Consider the following 21,370-nt stretch of genomic DNA (forward strand, 5'->3'; position numbering starts at 1 on the left):
AATGGCTAAACGGATTTGGATGAAATTCAGCATATGGATAGATTGTAACCTCGATTAAAATATAGGCTACTTTTTATCCTGGTAAATGACATGGCGTCACAACTGTTATGAATTTATGGTTACATACTATATTACACTGCTCTTATCTCAGCTTCTGAGAAAGCCAGGGATGTTATCTCTGTGTAAACACACGCTAACCCCCAGTGTACATGCATTTGCATATTATCTGATCTGCAACAGGCACTGCTGAAAAACTGACATGGCCAAACACCGTCAATCCAATTTGGCAGTTTGTCAATTTTAAACATGTCTGAAACAAGAAATTCTAATTTGTCGCAAACAAGAGCTATGAAGGAGCCAGAAGTCACAGAGGTCTCCTCAATCAGAGCTCAGGCGGATCATCAACGCCAACAACACGCTCATTATATGGCGTCCCAGCGAGCTGCTGAGATACCGCAACAATCACGGGCACAGAGTAAGGAGCAAGTTCAGCAGCAGGCCAGCTTGACAGCTGTCGAAATGCCAGAGCAGGCGGATCATCAACACCAACAGCACGCTCATTATGTGGTGTCCCAGAGAGCTGCTGAGATGCTGGAACAATCACAGGCACAGTCTGAGGAACAAGTTCAGCAGCAGGACAGCTTGAGAACTGCCGAAATGCTGGAGCAGGTAAACCATCGATGGCAGCAATTTGCTGAATATAGGCGGATCATCAACGCCAACAACCCACAGACGAAGCAGGAAGCACGGGCAGAGGCTAGTATTAGATACATTCAGCAACTAATGTAAAAGTTCCACTCACGATAACGTCCCCCATTGTATTTTACAAAAGCAATATATTGCATATTTAAAGAGAATTCATCACAATTCTCCCTAATATTTTTCATGAATAATAATTCCAAATCATTACAGATAAAAGTCTGGGACTTCAAATAAACACATAACATCCCAAACTGTGCAAAAGGGGCACTAGAGGAATAAAAGAAGAGCAGACAAAATAGATGTCTCCTGTGACATACATAGGAGTTGTAGGTGCTTTGTATTGAAACATTGACAAAATGTATTCTAAGGAGAGGAACATTTCCAGGAATGGTCATTGGCTAATGTAACTGATTGATAGAAACAGGAATTCTGTGCTATGAACAGTATACTGTCCCCCTTCCCCATTACAAGGTAAAAATCTCATCAATTACATGACATGATATTTCTATTCAAATAAAGAACAATAAATCATAACCGTCAATTTAATAGTCCACTCACCTTCACCAGCTCTCGCCCTAAATCTTGGTCAAATTTAATAGCAAACACAATGTGCAAAATAATGGTACCCTCAACTTGGCGAAGTTGTTCCTTTGGGATAGTTGAATCAATTAGATCCAAAGAACTACAAGAAGAGACAAAGTATTAATCCAGAGCAACTGGCTAACAGATCAGAGGCCATTTCTATTACTCTACTCATTCTACAACCACTGTCCCAGCTTCAGGCTACTGTGTGCGCTCTAGGGGCTGCAATATTTTTAAGACAAATAGATAACTTCAAAAAGAGAAACATAGGCAACACTCCGAAAATAGTGAAAAAATAGAAGTACTTTATTAGACCTCAAGTCCTTCTATTTTTTCACAAATTTTGACTGCAGCCGGTGTTTTTTGAAGTTACTTACATAGTCTACCTGCAGGATTTGTACCCATCTTTGCACAATTTAACTCTTTGTTGCTGCTCTCTTGTGGACATTAGATAGACATACCATACAATATGTTTAGAATAATAGAGTAATTTTCTGATTATACATTACTTTTAATTATTCAACACAAATCACTTTAGTATTTTGTTGTACTCACTCTTGGTTCTTTTCCTCTGTCATCAATTGGTGGTCCAAATCGTTGAAGACATTGATAACTCCTTCTAGAATGTTTTTCTTACTTCCCTGCATTAAAATTATACACAAAAACATCTGCTAAGGTCACCGTAAACAAAGTATTACCTTTACAATAATCCATTGTAATATGACCTTACCTTTGCAGAGAGCAGCAACAACTGGTAAACCAGCGGAGGCATCTCTTGGAGGTCTACCTTAGACAACAGTCTTAAAACCTTCTCCACAACAAACTGAAGTTCCTCTGTACTTAGCAAAACGTCTCTGGAAAGGCACATATTAAAGAAACCACTCATCATACGTGACATAGTAAAGCTAAAACTGAGCTGCATTGTGCTGTATGAACCAGAAAAAGAACTATAAAGAAGACATTTACAATAGATCAAATTCTGAAAGATTTCTGGGGCAACACGGTGGCTCAGTGGTTAGCACTGTAGCCTTGCAGTGCTGGAGTCCTGGTTTTGAATCCCACCAGGAACAACATCTGCAAGGAGCTTGTATGTTCACCCCTTGTCTGCGTGGATTTCCTACCATTCTATAAAAACATACTGATAGGGAAAAAAATATTTTAAAAAATGTACATTGTGATCCCTATATGGGGCTCACGATCTACATAAAAAAAAAAAAAAAAAAATTCTGAAGGATTTCTGATATTTGCACTATATTTTTTTAAACATTGCTTGAACTATTATTCACAGTATACAAAAATGTACAAAAATGTATCACTCATTATACATGTATATATATATATACATCATACTCTCCTTTCCCCGGTGTCCTCGCAGTGAGGTCTAGTCCAGCTGTGAGGTCTCGGATCCCTTCTGCTGAAGCCACTGATTGGTTGACAGAATACATTAGCGGCCTCAGGAGGTGACCCTGAGACATCACAGGTAGTGACATCACATGCCCTTTAGGGCCAATCATAGGCCACATGTACAGGGACTTCCGCTGGACTGGGAGGACCGGACCACGCCGGGAGGCACTAGAGCACCAGGGAAAAGTTGACTATGATTTTGTTTTTTCCCTGCTGATTTAAAAAAATATTTTTTGTGTCCATTTTTGCCTGGACAACCCCTTTAACAACTCAGTCATTTATGACCATCTGCTTGCTAAGGATACAGCCCCGGAACTTATCAAGTGTAATTGTTCTTTTACTTTTTTTTGCTATTGTACATAGAGGGGATTGCTGAACATTTTTGTAATATAATTTATTAGCCTGTTGTACTTACTTTTAGCAGAACACAAGTTGTAAAGTTCTCGCTATCAACATTGTAACTAAGGATTGCTAGGGATATCCATCCCCTATACACCCTGGATTGCCAGTATATACAGATATACAAAATGTCACAGGGGTCGCTTCAGAGTTTTATCTCTGGTCTTATACCACCTAGATAAGTGCTTCTGGTGTCAACTGAAAGCTGAGAGTCTCAGCAAGTACTGACAAAAACTACCGACAGAAATGTGGAAGAAATACTGATAAAATATCCAACTTCTTGTGACTGGAAAGTCATGCCCCTTTTACCAATACAATCTCAAGTCTTCTTTTGTGACTTGAAGTGTTCACTGATTGAAGGTTTTTTTTTTTTTTTTAATGTAGATTGTCAGCCCCATATAGGGATGACAATGTACATTTTTTTTCCAATCAGTATGTTTTTTTATGGAATGGGAGGAAATCCACACAAACACGGGGAGAACATACAAACTCCTTGCAGATCAGATGTTGTTCCTGGTGGGATTCTAACCCAGGACTCCAGCACTGCAAGGCTGTAGTGCTAACCACTGAGCCACCATGTTGCCCTGATTGAATGGTTTTTTTAAACACTTGTTTGCCCGTGAAAATACATTAAAAAAGTGAACCGCATTTGTAAACTCACCGAAACATTGATGTTAGAAAGATGACACATTTTGGATCCCACCTTACAAAAAAATGAAATTAGCATAATAAACAATAGGTAAATTACACTCAATTTAGTTTCAGCTGTTTCCAGGAATGTTCACCCAATATGGCTTCCTCATTATTTATAAAATGACATCATATACCATGTAGCTATACAATGTACAGACATGAGGTAAAACACAAGACATATACCAATCAGACATATCAAACCAACTCCCTGATATTGCGTAGGTCCCCGTCAAGCCAATAAAACAACTCTGATCCATCAAGCCATGAACTCCACAAATCCTCTGAAGGTGTCCTGTGATATCTGGCACCAAGACATTAGCATCAGATCTGTAAACTCTTGTAAGATCAGATACAATATCTTAACCCTGTTGTAGGTTCACCTAGTATCCTTCCTTGTACCATTTCTGCTAGGTACTAACCACTATATAATGGGAACACCTTATAACATCTGTTACTATGTAAACACTATGACCTATTAGTCTAGCTATCATAATCCGGCTCTTGTCTAAATTGCTCAGATCATGAACTGTAGTTCACATTTACATGTGGAATGTGTGAACAGGGATTAGACAACTCCATTCTATTGCAGTGAAATGGAAAAACGTTGCTCAGGATATCACCCAACTAAGCAAGAAATATGAAATAACTGAGAAACTATGCTTAAAGGGTCATTCCGACTATAGTCATTTATAACATATCACAAAGGTGTGACCTACACTTATCCCCAGAACAGGGATTGCCCAACCCCCATCCCACCTGTTATAGGGGTAAATGTCTACCATACCTAAATGGAGAATTAGTGGACAGGTGTGATGCTCTTTTAGTTTATTTCTATAGTAGTTTTGGAACCAGACCACCATTGATTTCCACATACACACTGTGTATCCTGTTTGGTGATCCTATTTGTAATAAATCGCCTGTTCCTATATATCTGCCTGACATCCAGGGATCTGTGACAATCTCTCTGGTAGCTATTTCACAAGACGACTATGTAAAACAGTATCAATCGGTCTATTTAACTAAATGTTCTTGAATGTAAGTGGTTCACTTTAAATAAAAAGCAATGAAAGTTCACATACCTGCTGGAGCACAAACTATTAATAATCTGCTTCTTGCATTCTTCTCCAGTTAATTCGCCTTTAAGAAAAATAAAGTCATTTCTTGACTTTCATCAAATACTTAAAAAGAATGAATGGGTTTGCCCTCAAAGTCAGCCTGTAGGTGGGAAACAGGCAGTAGACCTGATCGCAGTCATCATGAAAACAGGGGTCCCTTTTACCCATCTGAATGGATTGTCAATTGTGCAGACGCGCTGCCACGTCATTCATGTGTACGGGAATGCCAGAGATAGTAAAGTACTGTACTAGAATATATTCTGAATTTCCATAGAAACAAAATAAGCGGATGTGCATCTGCGTAACCGTGATACCACGTAGACAGGGGTATAAGACACCCCTCTTGTCATAAAGGATTCCTCAGCTGTCAGAGCCCTATTTATCTACAACTTATCGCCTATCCTGCGGTGGTACTTAACAGCAAATTACTTTAAGCGTCTATGTAAATCATATTTCCTAGGATGTGTACAATGACTTCACAGGAATATAAATGCAGTTGTAAAAGCAATAAAGCAGATTTACTAATGAAAATGTACCAGGATGCTGGAATATTTCGTACAAACAACCTGGCGCATATTCCTTGTACCACATTTACTATTTTAGCCTCGTATAACAAGGGGACATAGTTTAGCAGAAAGCTTGTGCCTTATCAAGAAAGGCCATGGTCTAAGATATACCAAAAATTGTGTCGCATTTATGGCATTTGCTAATCCAACTAATAAGTGGCATAAAGTTAGACAGTCTACAGGTGAATCTGGAGCATTAGAAACTGTCCAGTCTAATTTTACACTAATACACGGTATTAGTAAATCTGACCCAATGCTCACCAGCACAGAGCCAATAACATAACTCTTTCATGTTCTTTTATTAAAGCCAAAAACATCCCATGTAGTCTGCATACGTTTTCCTTTTTTCCTTGCTGTAACTTTTCAGTACTATGTAAAACATAATGCATTAAAATATAACTACCTGTCTGCCAGAAAGTTGTATTACATACTATATACAGTAGTGAAAAACCTTCCAATTGAGATGTTATATGTATATCTATATATTATACAACATACAGTAACCAAAGAAATATAATCCACACAATCCTCTCTAAGGCTGGTCTTACATGACCATATTGAATGTACGGTCCGCAAGTTGCTGATTGGCATCATAGACTCCGCAGACGTCCGTGTCCTGCCGCACTCTCCCATAGAGTTCTATGGGCGAGTCCGTGCAGTGCCGCAATTCACGGCCATTATGGACATGTTCTATAAATTGCGGACCACGGTTGCGGCCCGGCCACACCACGGATAAAATATCCGGTGGTGTAAGAGGCCACATCGACTATAATTTGTCCGCAAATGGTCCGCAATTGAAAACCCTCAATTGCGGACCATTTGCGGACTTACATTATGGTAGTGTAAGACCAGCCTTAGGCTTAATTCACAGGCTAAATAATACAGCACACAAAGTCCTTGCAGTACTGTAGTATAATGCCCTGGGAACTGTGTTCCAATGTTTTATGCCTTCATACAGCACCAGTTTATAAACATATTAAAATTGATTCTTTGTGGGTTGAAACTCTCAATAAAACATCATATCACAATTTTTTTTCGACTGTATGCATTAGACACAGTGCCGTGTACAATAGAGAATCCCATTACAGTCTGTTTTCTATACACTGGACCATATTCCTTGTAAAATCACAGGTTTTAATTACCACGTTTGCATGAAAGTATATTGGACAATTATTAGCATATTCTTCATTAACTATTATATTACCATTGCCATAGACCAAGGTTTCTTTTGATGACAGAGCTTTGAGAACATTGGGAAATAATTCCAATGATTTTCCACTTGACATATTTCCAGCTTTCACAGCATCAAGAAATAAATTAGACAATTCAAGAAGAGCGGGTGCTGGTAGCTGATGGACCTGAAAGTCAAAGTAAACACAAAGTACAAATACAGCTAATAACATTACCTAGCTATCTTCGCTTACTACCGCCAAAGCTTTATTTGGCTATTTGTGTGGCGATTGTATTCCGTCCGGTGGGGTGTCCATGCGGGCTCCTTCTGGATGGAATACAAGCGCTAGTGTGAACCAACCATAAGGCTCCAGGAAGCGAAACGCAGCAAAAAAAAAAAAAAAAAACACTGTGGAAAAAAAGGCAGAAATGCATCGCAATTTTGCAATGGGAAACAACAGTTGTAATGAAAATGAGGCCCATTGGTTTGTTAAAGGCCAAAATATCAAGGGTGACCACATTGTATAAGTCCAATCTGTGACCTAAACACGCTCCTTGTCTGAAAGAAGGGTTTTTTACTTATTTTTTTAATCATAATAGACCTTTAGTATTTTTTGTATTAACACAGTACAATCTGTAGGGTTTTTTATATTACTACTGTACATCTTTACCTCACCAAATGTGCCTGGTCCTGCTTTACATGGTTTTACAACTCTATCGTCCTGAGCCTACAAGTATATTCCTGTTGCCATCTGAAATGAACTTACCTCAAGCATTAATAAGCCCACAATCTCTGCTGCTACATCTCTCTGCAAATCTCCTGACTCAACAAGTTCTATACAGTGCTTATAGATTGCAACCCTTCTGCATACCGCTGTGTCTTCAGAGCACGGAGACCCTGCACAAATATAAGGAGTTTAATATTACGAGCCTTGTCCTGAATACTAAATGCAGTTAGAAAATATTTCAAGGATCTTAACCTTTAAAGATACCACGTAACAGCGCCCCATGTTCCTTTCCATTCACTGCATGTTTAGTGATGAGGTTTACAAGCTGAAATAAAAGACACAGCACTGAATACAACTGAAGTGAAAATCTCAATATTGTAACAGTCTCTAAATCAGAATACTTGGAAACTTAAGGAGGAAAAGTGAAATTGTAGGAAAGTTTGAGCTCAGCAATGTATGTGCAGCATGTGTTGTCCTTATCTGGCCGTTGCTTGTATCTGAGAAGAGAATATGGCAAATAATCTCCAGAAGGAACAAAGGAATGGCCAAGTGAAAGTCAGAGGACCATCATAAACAAGACTAAAGATTGATCCTATTGAAGTTGTGGGATTTGTAGGGTAACCTGAATCAGGCGGTTTTCCTCCAAAAAATCGAAAATGTACAATGAATCCAATGTATCAATTATCACATTAGGCTCTCAAAGTTTCCATACACTAATACACTCTTTCATCAAATATTTTTGCTATCCAAAAACCCCTTAGGCCTTGTTCACACGGTTCACAGGACTACGTATTTTGGTCCTGATTCTGATGCGGGAAGCCGCATCAGATTTGGACCAAACACGCCTGCCACAACTGTTGCGGCTTCTCCCTCCGCAGTAGGCCCAAGTGAATGGGCCTAGTCCGGAGGGTGGTCTTGCGAGGCAGACGCGGGAACATACCACTCACGGAAAAAAGGAATCTAGCGGTCTACATAGATCTCTATCTTGAGGGGGCGGATTCTGAGGTGGATTCGGCGTCAGAATCCGCCCCCTGTTGCCCCGTGTAAACAAGTCTGAAAAGTCTGGGACAGTTTTTGTTTTCGCTTTTTTTCTTACTCAGAGTCCAAGAGCCATAACTTTTTTTATTCTTCAGTTTATTAAATTATATGGCGGCTTTTTATTTACACGAAAAATTGGTAATGTAACATTTAACATTCTATGCAATGTACTGGGAAAATATTCAGAACGGGATAAAATTGGGGGGAAAAAAGCAGGGGTCATCAATTTCTTTTGGGTTTAGTTTTTACGACATTTTACCTATATTCTGTGGATGGGTACAATTGCAGCAACACCAAATTTATATAGTATTTTTTAATGTTTCAATGTCTTTGAAACAAAATAAAAAAGTTAGCAAAACACAATCTTTTTTTTTTTGTATTGCCATATTATGGCACTTGTAACTTTTTTAGATTTCTGTGTTTGGGGCTGTGTAAGGCTTCTTTTTATGTGGCACAACATGTTTTTATTGATACCACTTTTGGGGAATGTCTGATGGTTTCTTGTTCCATTTTTATTAAAGGGCAAAGTGCTAAAAAAAAATGGTAATTTGGCCATTTGATTTTTTTTTCCCACTACAGCATTTTTATTTTTTAATAACCTAGGCAATTTTGGACGCAGGGATACCTAAAGTGTTTATGTTGATATGTGACTTAGGGACAGGGAGGTGATTAGAATTTTTATATATTTTTTAATACTTTTAAAAACATGATATTTTTTTACTTTTTAAATTCCCATGGGGGGGTTGATCGTCCACACAATACTAATGTATTATTTTACGAAAACCATTGTCATAGCAATCCATGCAGCCTGTATACAGTCGTCATTCACCTCAGCATCTTTCAGAGTCTCGAGGTAACGCTGAAGTCCATCGCTTTTCTTCTCAGCAGATAAAGATAATATTTTCTGGTCCATATTGCTATAAAAGAGACCTAAAAAATATATATCAAACTTACTACAAATGGTTTGCACAGATAATTTTTGTTTTATTAAATATTTTTTCCAGAGGTGAGGGTATTTTATGAAATAGAAAAATCTAGAAGATAAATCTATTCAGTCAGCAAAATACAACGAAAACTTGATGAAGTGGAGTCTATATTAGGCTAGGTTCACACTTGTGCATATTCCCTGTGGGAGCCTGAGGTTACCCACGGACCCCATAGATTATAATGGGGTCCGCTGCGTTTGCGATGGTGTTATGCTGAAACCAGCAGAGAGAAAGGTCCCCTGTGCAAGACTTTTCTCTCCAGTGATTTTCGGTGGAGTCTGTGACAGAGTCTCTTATGGAGATTCCCACACAGATGTGAACGGAGACTCACTATAAGCATCTGGTGGTATTTATCAATGGGAAGATCTTCTGTATATTCACCAGTTGTAGGGCAGTGTGTATACAAAGCCAAACGGGCAATCTGCCTACAGTGCTATATAGTCATGTACCCCACAGACAAGCTATAGATCTGCACCCCCCAGGCTTGTAGATCCACTATATGTCATGTACTTACCTGCATCAAGACCACTTTCCTAATATAACGTCTTTAGTCACAGTGATACTCCTTGTATTTATGCAAATTAGGGACCATTAGCCAAGTGGGTGGTAACACTGCGTGACATTCGACGCACAGAGACCCCACCCCCAGAGAAACCACAGTGTTACCGCCCACTTGGATAGGATACACTAATTTGCATCAAAATTATAAGGACTTATATCTGTCTCAGATTTCTATAAACAAAACCCCCACCAGGGTAAGAGCCCCTATAAGATCAATTATGTCATGGGGCTTTTGACACTGGTCTTCTTTAAGGTCCAAATAGAGCCAGTCCTTAAAGAGGACCTTTCATGTCCTGACATTGGCGGTATTACCTACTGCTGGAAAGCTGGCAGTGTGCACCCCGGTGCCAGAGATATTGGTGGTGTTAGTTTCGGCACTACTATCTCACCCGCCCTTACAGCCTGGCATCATTGCTGGGATGTGAAGAACCCCACCCCCCCGATAGTACTCTGTAATAGCCTTGTACTGTCACGATGGGCAGTTTTTGGAGAGGATTTTGAGGCAGAAAACCATTTACAGCCACTAAGTCATGTTTTTGCACCTCTTAAACTTTGGGCCATCCCTTTTAATGTAATCCCTTATATAGAGGATAAGGAATAACATTCTGATTGGTGATGTGTGACTGCCAGGACCCCCACACAACACAAGAATAGGGGCACCATCCCCATATCCCCAGCCATCCCATATACATGGATGGAGCGGTACCGCACATGTGTGTCCTGCCGCTGCCTGCACACTGGGGATGGGATTCTTGGGATACTTGTGTGTGACTATAGCCCAGGGGAGGCGGTGGCCCCTGACACATCACCTGGTGGCCAGGTCTGGGCACAGCAGGGGGAGGTGTCAGGACAGAGAGCCCCCTGGTGGTCTCCTCCAGAAAGAAACCACCATGCCAGAGGTTGGATCAGAGTCCTCAGTCACAGAACCTCTTGTATCATCCACTATAAGCCCACATGGCTCCTCACGCATGGCTTACATCCTGCCATTGTATTAGCCCGCACTGCTCGTCACTGCCAGCAGTATAAGCGGACATACATATTACACCACCTCATGCGGCTTATCAGCGCTGCGCTCTATGACGTCATGCACCTTATATCTATACTGTGCTGACAACGTCACAACTACCTACAAGGCGCTCACCCCACTCCGGGCACAAGCGGGTGACAGGCTGTAGTGTTCACCAGATCCCGAGGACCAACGCGCGGGTTCCGAATCTGCCGCGCCTGACGTCACTTCCCTCATCAGTATCATGTGGTAACATCAGAAAGAGCGCGACCTCTGACGTCTTCTTGCAATACAACACTAGGGGGCTTGAAATTTCGTACGGGCCAGTGGCGCAATGGATAACGCGTCTGACTACGGATCAGAAGATTCTAGGTTCGACTCCTGGCTGGCTCGAGAATCTTTTATTTATTCTATATTGGTTTTATTGCGCATCATTATCTCAGCAAATAATATGGCTCTTATTATTCGAATTATAATAGAAGGAAGATTGAGGAAAAGAAAAAATTACAGACGAGCCAGCCAGGAGTCGAACCTAGAATCTTCTGATCCGTAGTCAGACGCGTTATCCATTGCGCCACTGGCCCCCCATGAGAAAGCACACCAGAGTTTTGGGAGTCATTCATGATACAGTCAGTATCTATATATCAGCATTACATTAGTGTAAGTGTGCCCAGTGTCAGTATATAGCAGTTACCTACAAAGCAAAACTTGCAAAGCACGTGGCCATTGGTGCAGTGTGCAGTGCAGTGGTACAGTGTAAGGCTCTGGGCTGGATCATAATTGTTTCCCTTTATATTGTTTTGAACATTAATAGATAGCAATGTAGACCTGCCTCCTTGTATAACGTGTGTATAGCTCACATAGTAGACATAATGACGATAAAAATTCCAGCTTCAACTGTGAACTATTAAATAAAAGTTATTTTTTATCGTACCATATCGTTTGGATATTTGGATCCACAGTTGAAGCTGGAATTTTATCGTCATTATGTCTACTAGTGAGCCTTGAGAATCCCATAAGGTTTCCTTGCTTCCTGGATTCGGTTTCCTTACATGGATTTGGAATGGTGAGCTGGACTTTTTGTTTAGTTATAGCTCACATAGTTTGTGGCTGGTATTATTTTATATAATATAATTAATCATAAAGCCATGTTTATTAACCCCTTCAGGGGCCGACTGATATTGGACCGGAGAAGGACACGAACTTGAATATTTTTTATAAAAATATATTAAAAGAAAATATAAATATTAAAACCATCAGTTTTTCCTTAAAGGGATCCTATCATTAAAACACAATTTTTTGTGACTAACACGTAGGAATAGTCTTAAGAAAGGCTATTCTTCTCTTACATTTAAACGTCTTCCCCGTGGCACTGTTCGGTAGAAATCCCGATTTTCGTCAGTATGCAAAGGAGTTCTCTCGCAGCACTGGGGGCGGTCTGACAGCGCATACCTGTGGCCACAAGAAAAAAGGCCGCTTACACAGTAAGTAAGCGGCCATTTTCTTGTGGCCTGTGGGCATGTGAAATTGGCTCTACCCGAGGCCTAGAAATTTGACCCCCAGCACCGGAAGAAGACATGTGAAGAGGCCGTTCCAGAAGACAGAGGCGTCGCTGGAGAGTTCTTTCACAGCATTGGGGACGCCCCCAGTGCAGTTTGCGCGCTAGAGCCCACCCCCAGTGCTGCAAGAGAACTCATTTGCATACCAATGAAAACCGGGATTTCTACCGAACAGCGGCACGGACAAGACATCTAAAGGTAGGAGAAGAATAGTCTTTCTTAAGGCTATTCCTACGTGTTAGTCACAAAAAAATTGCGTTTTAATGATAGAATCCCTTTAAAAGGGTTTATACCACAAAAATGGATTGATTCACTATTGATAGGACAGATGATAAATTGCCGATCGGCCGTGGTCTGACTCCTGAGATCCCCACTGATTCTGAGAACAGGGGGTACAGTAGGGAATGCAGTACCCACTGAAATTAATATAACAGGGCGCACATCGATTGGCCACCATTATTGATTGCCACAGCTGTATTATATGGGCACTGGGTAGTGGTGTTATACGGGGATGGCTTAAATTTGGGAAGGGGGGGAGTATCTGTGTTTGAAATGTATTTTGTATTGACATCACATTTTTGCCATGTAGGTTCGACTTCTGCCAGGCTCAAAAACTTTTTCAGAAAGGATGAGAAGAAAAAATTCCAACTGTGCCGACACCAGCGGAGCATCGTCTGATGTTGGGGTAATGACATGGACTTGTTGAGGCTGGTGAAAGGTTCTCCTTAATATTAATAAAAGTTAAGAGTTATTTTTTTCCCACTTTAGCTACACTCTAGGACAAAAAGGATTTTTCAGCCAGTTCTATGCTTTTAAGTAAGCTTTTTATATATATATATATATATATATATATATATTTATTTTTGGTTTTCACTTTTCTCTTTCAATTGTAAGCCCTTGTGGGCGCAGCTCTGCTTCCTGCACCAGTCTGTCACTTCGGCCCCTTGCATACGGCCGTGTCCTGGGTCAGTGTGCTATCGAGGTTTTCCATTTCTGTTGGCCCATGCACATGACCATGTATTACATGGATCAGTGCACAGGCCAACAGTCTGGGCTGCAAAACTCAGAACAGGTTCTATTCCTGTCTGATTTTGCAGCCGTGCCTCTATGGCCCCCATTCATTGAATCAATGGGGCTGCGGAGTTCCAGCTGGTGCATGGGTGGCACGGATGACAGCAATCTAGGCCTGCGGCCCCCACACGGTCATGTGCACGGGCCCTTAATAAGCTCATACTTATTGTACCTATTGTACTCTTTCATGTATTTGAACGTCTCTGTATTTCATATGTACAGTATTATGAACCATAAAAATATAGACTTATGGCAGTGTCATGATGGGTCTATATGAAGATTGTATTTGAGTACTATCTGTATTGTATTAGCACGCTACGCCATTCTTAGATCGAGCTATGTACTGTCATTATTTGCATATTGCATGACGTCAGTGACTCTCCAAACTAAAGCCCAATGGCAGACAACATATCATTTTGCTTCAGGGATCTGTGCGGGGCCTTATTTTCTGTAATGTAATAGATTTTTATTTAAAGATATAAAGATAGCAATCGGAGATCCTGATGTGATTCTACATAAGGTATCTTCATCTACAATCATAGGCCCGGTTCACATCTGCGCATGGGTTTCCATTTGGGAAGTCTGCTTGGGGACCCTCCAAATCGAAACCTAATCCACATAAACAGGCAGTTACTTTAGGAAACCCACAGACCCCATAGACTATAATGGGGTCTATGCATTTTTTCATGCGGAGAGGGGAACGCAATCCCTGAAGGCAGATGTGAACCGAGCCTAAACTTGTGAAACATTTCCCAATGCTGACTATAAAGTGACTGAATCGCTCCAAAGATATTTCCCAACCAACTGGTAAAATCTGCAGTTTGTTGTGCAGTGAGCAAGTATATATCGCAAATGGATATCTATGGCTTATACCATATTTCATAACATTTGAAGCGGGAGATCTGGGAGAACGACACACAAAAATTTTCGGGCAAAGTTATACCTCTGTTGACAAGGCCATTTCCTTTTTTGGGGACGTGACATGTCCCCTTTTTGTCTGTGTTGTTCCCTTGCTGTGATGTAGACGCACAATGTGTTGTCCTCGCCTTTTACAGTATGTGACCCCCATGGATGTGAGAGCATTACACCAGGCCCTGGAGAATTCTTCTAAGGACATCAGGAGGCCTTTTTTTTTTTTTTTTTTTTTTTTTGGGGGGGGGGGGGGACAAATTTGGACAATATGGCTTATAGTCACATGTAATACTAAAAAATTTAAAAAAAATGTACATTACATTACAAGTCAGAGTTATAAATGGCGTTTACAGTGGTAGCTCCAAGCTGGTATGATATCATACTATTGCATCCTGCTAAAACACTGGATTTTTTTTTTTTTACTTCATCCAGTTTGAAGCAGTAAAATAGAATCACATCTTACAGTTTTAGCGGTAAGTCGTGTTCATTCATTTATTGTCCATAGTGTTATATAACCGTATAACCGGGACAATAAATTCAGAACTGTAAACATTGGAAGCTGGAGTTACAGCACTATTACAGAGTTAAAAAGCCCCCTACAGTAGGGCCAGTGGCGCAATGGATAACGCGTCTGACTACGGATCAGAAGATTCTAGGTTCGACTCCTGGCTGGCTCGAAAATTTTTTAATATTTCTTAAACTCATAACTTGCATGTAAAATTCATACAATAGAAGTATTAAAGTGGACGTGACTTTAAAAGTCAGTATTAGGGGTGTTGTTGAACAGTACCCTAGCATTACACACAGGATTAAAATGTCAGCAAGTTTTCACAGTACATGTGGTTACGAGGCTCATGTGTTTGTGATATTCTAACCAGGCAATTATTTAAATGTTTTAAAACTCTACGTCAATCTATATATAAATGTACAGTTGTATAGTAATAGTATATAAAGCAGTTATTCCTGTTACCCCTCCCCCACCCACAACACATCTGCAGAGCACTAGTGGGACAACACTTGTTCAGTTTACAGATTACTTGGAGAAAGAAGTCTGAGACATCACACAGAATCTCAGTATGTTCCTCGGTATAGCTTTATTCTTTCTAACCATGCCAGGATTGGACCCAAAACAAAAACAATATATAATTAGATACCGTAAATTATATTTTTGTGTGTGTTTGTTATGGTCCAATCCTAGCGTGGTTAAAAATAATAAAGCTATATGGAGGAACATACTGAGATTCTGTGTGATGGTTCCGACCTATTTCTCCAAGTAATCTGTTAGGAGGAAACTGAACAAGTGTGAATAGTGTTGTCTCACTAGTGTGCTGCAGATGTGTTGGGGGAGGGGTAACAGGAACAATTGCTTTATATATTATTACTACACAACTGTACATTAATATATTGGTATATTGTAGATTGTTGGGAGTTTTAAAACATTTAAATAACTGCCTGGCTCGAATATCACAAACACATGAAGCTTCATAACCATATGTACTGCAAAAACTTGTTAACATTGAAATCCTGCATCTAGTGCTATAGAGAACAACATGATGGCACCCTTAACATTGCCTTTTAAGTACATTTCCAGTTTAAAACTTCTATTTTATGAATTTTGCATGAAAGTTAGGAGTTTAAGAAATATTAAAAAATTTTCGAGCCAGCCAGGAGTCGAACCTAGAATCTTCTGATCCGTAGTCAGACGCGTTATCCATTGCGCCACTGGCCCTACTGCAGAGCTCTGTAGGCCCATTAATTTCTGCAATACTAGATCACCTGACCTTTTGTATCTGATATCTACTTTGTTATAAATCTCTGTATTTTCTATATACCCTATGCCCTTTATTAAAGGGGTAGTTCCATTACAGGCACTTGTCCTCTTGTCCACAAGACCGGAGATAAGTATCACATTGCTGGGGGTTCTGACTGTTGCCCATCGATCAGAATAATTGTACAGCGCTGCGGAATATGTTGGCGCTATATAAATAAAATTTATTATTATTATAATTATGGAGGACTGTAAGTAGCCTGGCATCCTCCCTGTGAATGTAGTACTAGTATGCTAGAGTGACCGGGGGCTTCATTTACTACTATGGGACTGCAATCTCCGGTAGCCCCATAGAAGTGAATGGAACACTGGTCAAGTAAGTTCTCCAGTGCACCGCTGGAAATTGAGATTCATGTATACTGGGATGTTCAATACTCAAATTTGGCGTTTCTTGTGATGTGAAAGCTCAGCTTTCTTATGGTGCCAGAACCATTTTCTACGTGGTATAAAACCAATGATATAGGCATTTAAAGTCCCCCCTTTAGTAAATGCCTCAGCTCTATATACTATACTGAGTACATGGGTACGGACAAAGACTCCCTGGCATTGCTTAGTTAGATCATTGCTAATGCGAACTTTAAAGCCTGCTTTGTGACAAAAGGAAATTTTATAGATTAATAAAGTGTTTTACAAAAACGTTCAGCCCCCACACAAACAAGGAGAAAAAAAAAGTTAATAAAATTGGAATTACACTTTAAGGGCCCGTTCACATGGCAAAATACACGTGTAAAAAATACACATGTAAAAATAAAGACTCCCATTGACTTCAATTTTTTTTTACACGTGTAAAAAAATGTCCTTGAAGTCAATGAGAATCTTATTTTTATACGTGTATCTTGCCAAAATACACACGCATTTACTCCGTGTGAACGGGCCCTAAATGTGCCACCATGCAACAAAAATGCACAATTGGGGCATGTATCAAAAGAAGTCCAGTTTCAGACCGCCTGACTATGTTTACACTGTATAAAATATGTATGTTTAGAAACAAACAAAAAAAAAGAAAGATAGAAAAGAATATATATATATATACACATACAGATGTAGATATATGTATTCTTTTCTTTCTTTTTTCTCTGTTTTGGATCCAATCCTGGCATTGTATCTAATCATACATATCAGCCCAGATTTTACACTGTGTAAACATAGTCAGGCTGTCTGAAACTGGACTTCTTTTGATATATGGCCAAAGGGGCGCACTTTAAATGGCTATATCATTAGTTTTATGCCACCTAGAAAAATGGTTCTGGCACCATAAGAAAGCTGAGCTTTCACATCACAAAAACGCCAAATATGAGTATTGAGCATCCCAGTATACATGAATCCCAATTTCCAGCGGTGCACTGGAGACCTTACATGACCAGCGTCTTATTCACTTCTATGGGGCTACCGGAGATTGTAGTCCCATAGTAGGAAATGAAGCTTGTGTACTAGTAATACATTCACAGGGAGGATGTCGCGGGACTTACAGTCCTCCATAATTCTGATCGCTGGGCAACAGTCAGAGCCCCCAGCAATGTGATACTTGTGGACAAGGGGATAAATGCCTGTAATGGAACTACCCCTTTAAGAAAGGGCATGGGTATATCGAAAATACAGAGATTCATAACTAAGTAGATATCAGATAGAAAAAGTCAGGTGGGCTAGTACTGCAGAAATGAATGGGTTTGTAAAGCTCTACCAGTAGGGCCAGTGGCGCAATGGATAACGCGTCTGACTACGGATCAGAAGATTCTAGGTTCGACTCCTGGCTGGCTCGAAAATTTTTTAATATTTCTGAAAGTCATAACTTGCATGCAAAATTCATAAAACAGAAGTATTAAAGTGGAAATGTATTTAAAAGTCAGTATTAAGGGTGTTATTGGGAAGTACCATAACATTATACACAGGATTTCAATGTCACTAAGTTTTGGCAGTACGTGAAGCTCACGTGTTTGTGGCATTCTAACCAGGCAGTTATTAAAATGTTTTAAAATTCCCACCAATGTACAATGTGCCAAGATATTCATTTACAGTTGTGTAGTAATAATATATAAAGCAGTTGTTCCTGTTCACCCTCCCCCACCCACAACACATGTGCAGAGCACTAGTGAGACAACACTATTCACACTTGCTCAGTTTCCTCCTAACAGATTACTGGAAGAGGTCGGAGCCATCACACAGAATCTCAGTATGTTCTTCTGTATAGCTTTATCCTTTTTAACCACACTAGGATTGCACCCTGGCAGAAAAATTTGTCCCAGCCAAGTCTACTGACTTTGTGCGAAAAACGCTGCAGGAAAAACTGCATTGTGTTTACGCTCCAGTTTTTCCTGCAGTCCACTACATGTGGCCTTAGCCCCCACATTGCAGAACACAGCAGAAATACAGTTTTTTTTTTTCACGGTTTTTTTCATTGCATTTTTTTCTTCCCTTAATAAATCTATAGGGAAAATGAACATTTACGCAGATAAAACTCTCATGCTGCGTTTTTCAAAAATGGAAAACTTAATACCTACTGCCATGTCTTCCCTCAGCAATTGGGATCCCATAAGCTGACACTTTGTCCCACTGTCACATTATTAAAACACCCTTATGACTAGTAGGGATTATGTCTTTATAATGTTGCACCATCAAAACGAATGTGTATTATATGTTAGCATGAAATGCACTAACTAATGGAAAGTATACCCTTTCATTACGCCAATATAATGTGTTTCTGATTATTGGGAGTTTTCTCTTAGGTTTTTTCACTATGTCTAGATAACTTGATTTGCTTTTTCACCAACCAAATCTGCAGTTCCTTTCCCGGTGAGGTCCTCCTTATGTACGTCTGCAAAATGACACCACTCAAATATGTAAACTGTAGTTTAATGTAGTACAAAATTACAAAAAATAGAAAATTATGTACAAAAGTAAAAAATACATATGTACACAAACTACAACTGCTGCATAGCCAGGAAAGATCTGTATAATACATTATGTATAGATTTTAGTGCTTTTCATAAAGTTGAAATTAAAGGGGTTATCATCTCCTAAAAATGATCTGTATATACATCCACAGAAGGGTTAAATACTCACTGTTCTCCTTATGCAGCTTTTGCTTGGCTTTATTTTACCCGAGTCACTTATTTTCATACTGTGAACATGTGGACAAACTACATCTACCATGATTATATGCCTGCTTTCACTCTCTGTATTTGTTGCTCACAGTGGGGAGTGAGCTAGCGAACAAAAAATCACAGTGATATGTGACCTCAGATATGGGAGTGATTTATTATGATTTCTGTGCAGGAGAGGTTGGAGAAATTAGGGGGACACAGAGAGTGAGAGCAGGCAGATGAATCATGGGATATGTAGTTTGTCCACAGATTCACTTCATCATCTAAATAACAGTGATACAGGGAACAAGTAAAATGAAGCAACGTCTGCACAAGTGAACAGTGAGTATTAAGGACTGCTGTGGATATATTTGCAGATCATTTTTGGAACCTGTATAAACCCATTAAAGTGTGTGTCTACTACACAAATTAGAGGTAAACAATGCGTTAACTGAACTATAATGAGGCCAACACATTAACCAAGACGTATTGTGGTATAAGGCACTGTCTTAATGGGAACCCAGCAGGGCGATTAGGACACTAAACTACCCTGACAGGTTCCCTTTAAACACTGGATCAAGAAAAAAAAAGTCTGCTTGAGATGTAATAACACAGACAACACATTCAATTTATACTGTACCTGTGATATTCTGGTATCAAAGCTAAAGGTATTAAAGAGGTCCCCTGATATCTATTTTGCATCCTCTGCGTAAGATGCAGGAGCTCCCACTGAAAGAACTGCATTAAGTGCAGGTACTAAACATATGCACTCCTACTGCAAGGGTATGGGGGGCAGTCTAGAGTAAAGTCACGTTCATGTGGCCATAATGCTTTTGCATTAATGGGGTCGGCCACTTTCAGACCAATATTGACAAACAAATGTACAATAAAAAGATATACAATTTTCCAATATACTTTCTGTATCAATTCCTCACGGCTTTCTAGATCTCTGCTTGTTGTCATTCATTCTGTTACTTCTAGTGGATAAAAGTCTGACCATGGTCATGTGATTTGCGGTCCATGGTCATGTGATGTACACACAGGTGCACAGCTGATTACCAGGCAGGTGTCTGAATATTGTGCTGTGACTGTAACGAGCAGCACCTGTGTACTCATCACATGACCATGGACCGTAAATCACATGACCATGGACCGTATATCACATGACCATGGTCAGAGTTTTATCTACTAGAAGTAACAGAATGAATGACAGCAAGCAGAAATCTAGAAAACTGTGAGGAATTGATACAGAAAGTATATTGGAAAATTGTATCTCTTTTTTTTGTACATTTGTTTATCAATATTGGTCTGAAAGTGGCCAACCCCTTTAAGGCTGCAAGTCCCTTCTTGACCGTGGGTCTAAAGACTATCTTACAGCACCACTGACCATTATATCATTCCTAGTTTGCGACATCAGGATAGGATTTGCAGCCATAATTTTAAATAGACAGATGCTGATGATCTCTCTTGTGGATAGGTCATCAATATTTAAAACACATGGGGTCTCAGACAACTAATTTAAATGGATTTTCTGGACCCAAGTTGAGGTTTCACAACCTATCCAAAGAATAGATCATCAGTATGTGATTTGTTTGCAACTATTGATATCCTGTGGATAAGTCATCCATATCTAAACTCCATTTAGGGCCGAAAAACCCCTATAGGCCAGGGCCCCATGTTGCCAATATTCAAAAAAAGCCACGTATTACAGAAATTGCAAAGTGGATGGGATTCTAGCTAATCCTAACCACACACTGCAGAAAAAAAATCTGCAGCAGAAGCCCTGTGATTTCAAAAATGCAAGTGTTTTTGCAAATCGCAGCATGTCAATTACACCTACCTACACTGGTATTTTCTATATAGGAATTATAGGGGCAGAGAATCTTCAGAGGAATACTGTGGCCTTTCTGTGAAAAGTGCTGCGGGGAAAAAACCATGATGCGTTTCCACCACAGTCTCTTCTACAGCGC

At 39.9% G+C, this 21,370-nt stretch overlaps 1 protein-coding gene and 5 non-coding genes across 6 annotated transcripts in view; 3 read left to right on the forward strand and 3 right to left on the reverse strand.

Annotated features, from left to right (window-relative positions):
• FANCI (FA complementation group I) overlaps nt 1-11,183 on the reverse strand; it is a 39,837-nt gene extending 28,654 nt beyond the window's left edge. The window contains exons 1-10 of the mRNA XM_075273257.1: nt 11,086-11,183; nt 9,227-9,327; nt 7,612-7,684; nt 7,399-7,529; nt 6,666-6,819; nt 4,860-4,917; nt 3,749-3,790; nt 2,015-2,138; nt 1,840-1,925; nt 1,261-1,384 (exon numbers count right to left, since the gene is read on the reverse strand). Coding sequence (XP_075129358.1) covers nt 1,261-1,384; nt 1,840-1,925; nt 2,015-2,138; nt 3,749-3,790; nt 4,860-4,917; nt 6,666-6,819; nt 7,399-7,529; nt 7,612-7,684; nt 9,227-9,310 — 876 coding nt within the window. The 5' untranslated portion in view covers nt 9,311-9,327; nt 11,086-11,183. The remainder of the gene's footprint in view (nt 1-1,260; nt 1,385-1,839; nt 1,926-2,014; nt 2,139-3,748; nt 3,791-4,859; nt 4,918-6,665; nt 6,820-7,398; nt 7,530-7,611; nt 7,685-9,226; nt 9,328-11,085) is intronic.
• An 87-nt stretch (nt 11,184-11,270) lies between these two features.
• Nucleotides 11,271-11,343, forward strand: TRNAR-ACG (transfer RNA arginine (anticodon ACG)). Its single transcript has one exon. It is a non-coding gene; the product is annotated as a tRNA-Arg (tRNA).
• Nucleotides 11,344-11,461: 118 nt separating this feature from the next.
• TRNAR-ACG (transfer RNA arginine (anticodon ACG)) lies at nt 11,462-11,534 on the reverse strand. Its single transcript has one exon. It is a non-coding gene; the product is annotated as a tRNA-Arg (tRNA).
• A 3,562-nt stretch (nt 11,535-15,096) lies between these two features.
• Nucleotides 15,097-15,169, forward strand: TRNAR-ACG (transfer RNA arginine (anticodon ACG)). The gene has a single exon. It is a non-coding gene; the product is annotated as a tRNA-Arg (tRNA).
• Nucleotides 15,170-16,148: 979 nt separating this feature from the next.
• TRNAR-ACG (transfer RNA arginine (anticodon ACG)) lies at nt 16,149-16,221 on the reverse strand. The gene has a single exon. It is a non-coding gene; the product is annotated as a tRNA-Arg (tRNA).
• A 1,785-nt stretch (nt 16,222-18,006) lies between these two features.
• On the forward strand, nt 18,007-18,079 carry TRNAR-ACG (transfer RNA arginine (anticodon ACG)). The gene has a single exon. It is a non-coding gene; the product is annotated as a tRNA-Arg (tRNA).
• The last annotated feature ends 3,291 nt before the right edge of the window (nt 18,080-21,370 follow it).

The sequence above is a fragment of the Leptodactylus fuscus genome, chromosome 5 (genome assembly GCF_031893055.1).
Source record: "Leptodactylus fuscus isolate aLepFus1 chromosome 5, aLepFus1.hap2, whole genome shotgun sequence".
NCBI lineage: Eukaryota > Metazoa > Chordata > Amphibia > Anura > Leptodactylidae > Leptodactylus > Leptodactylus fuscus.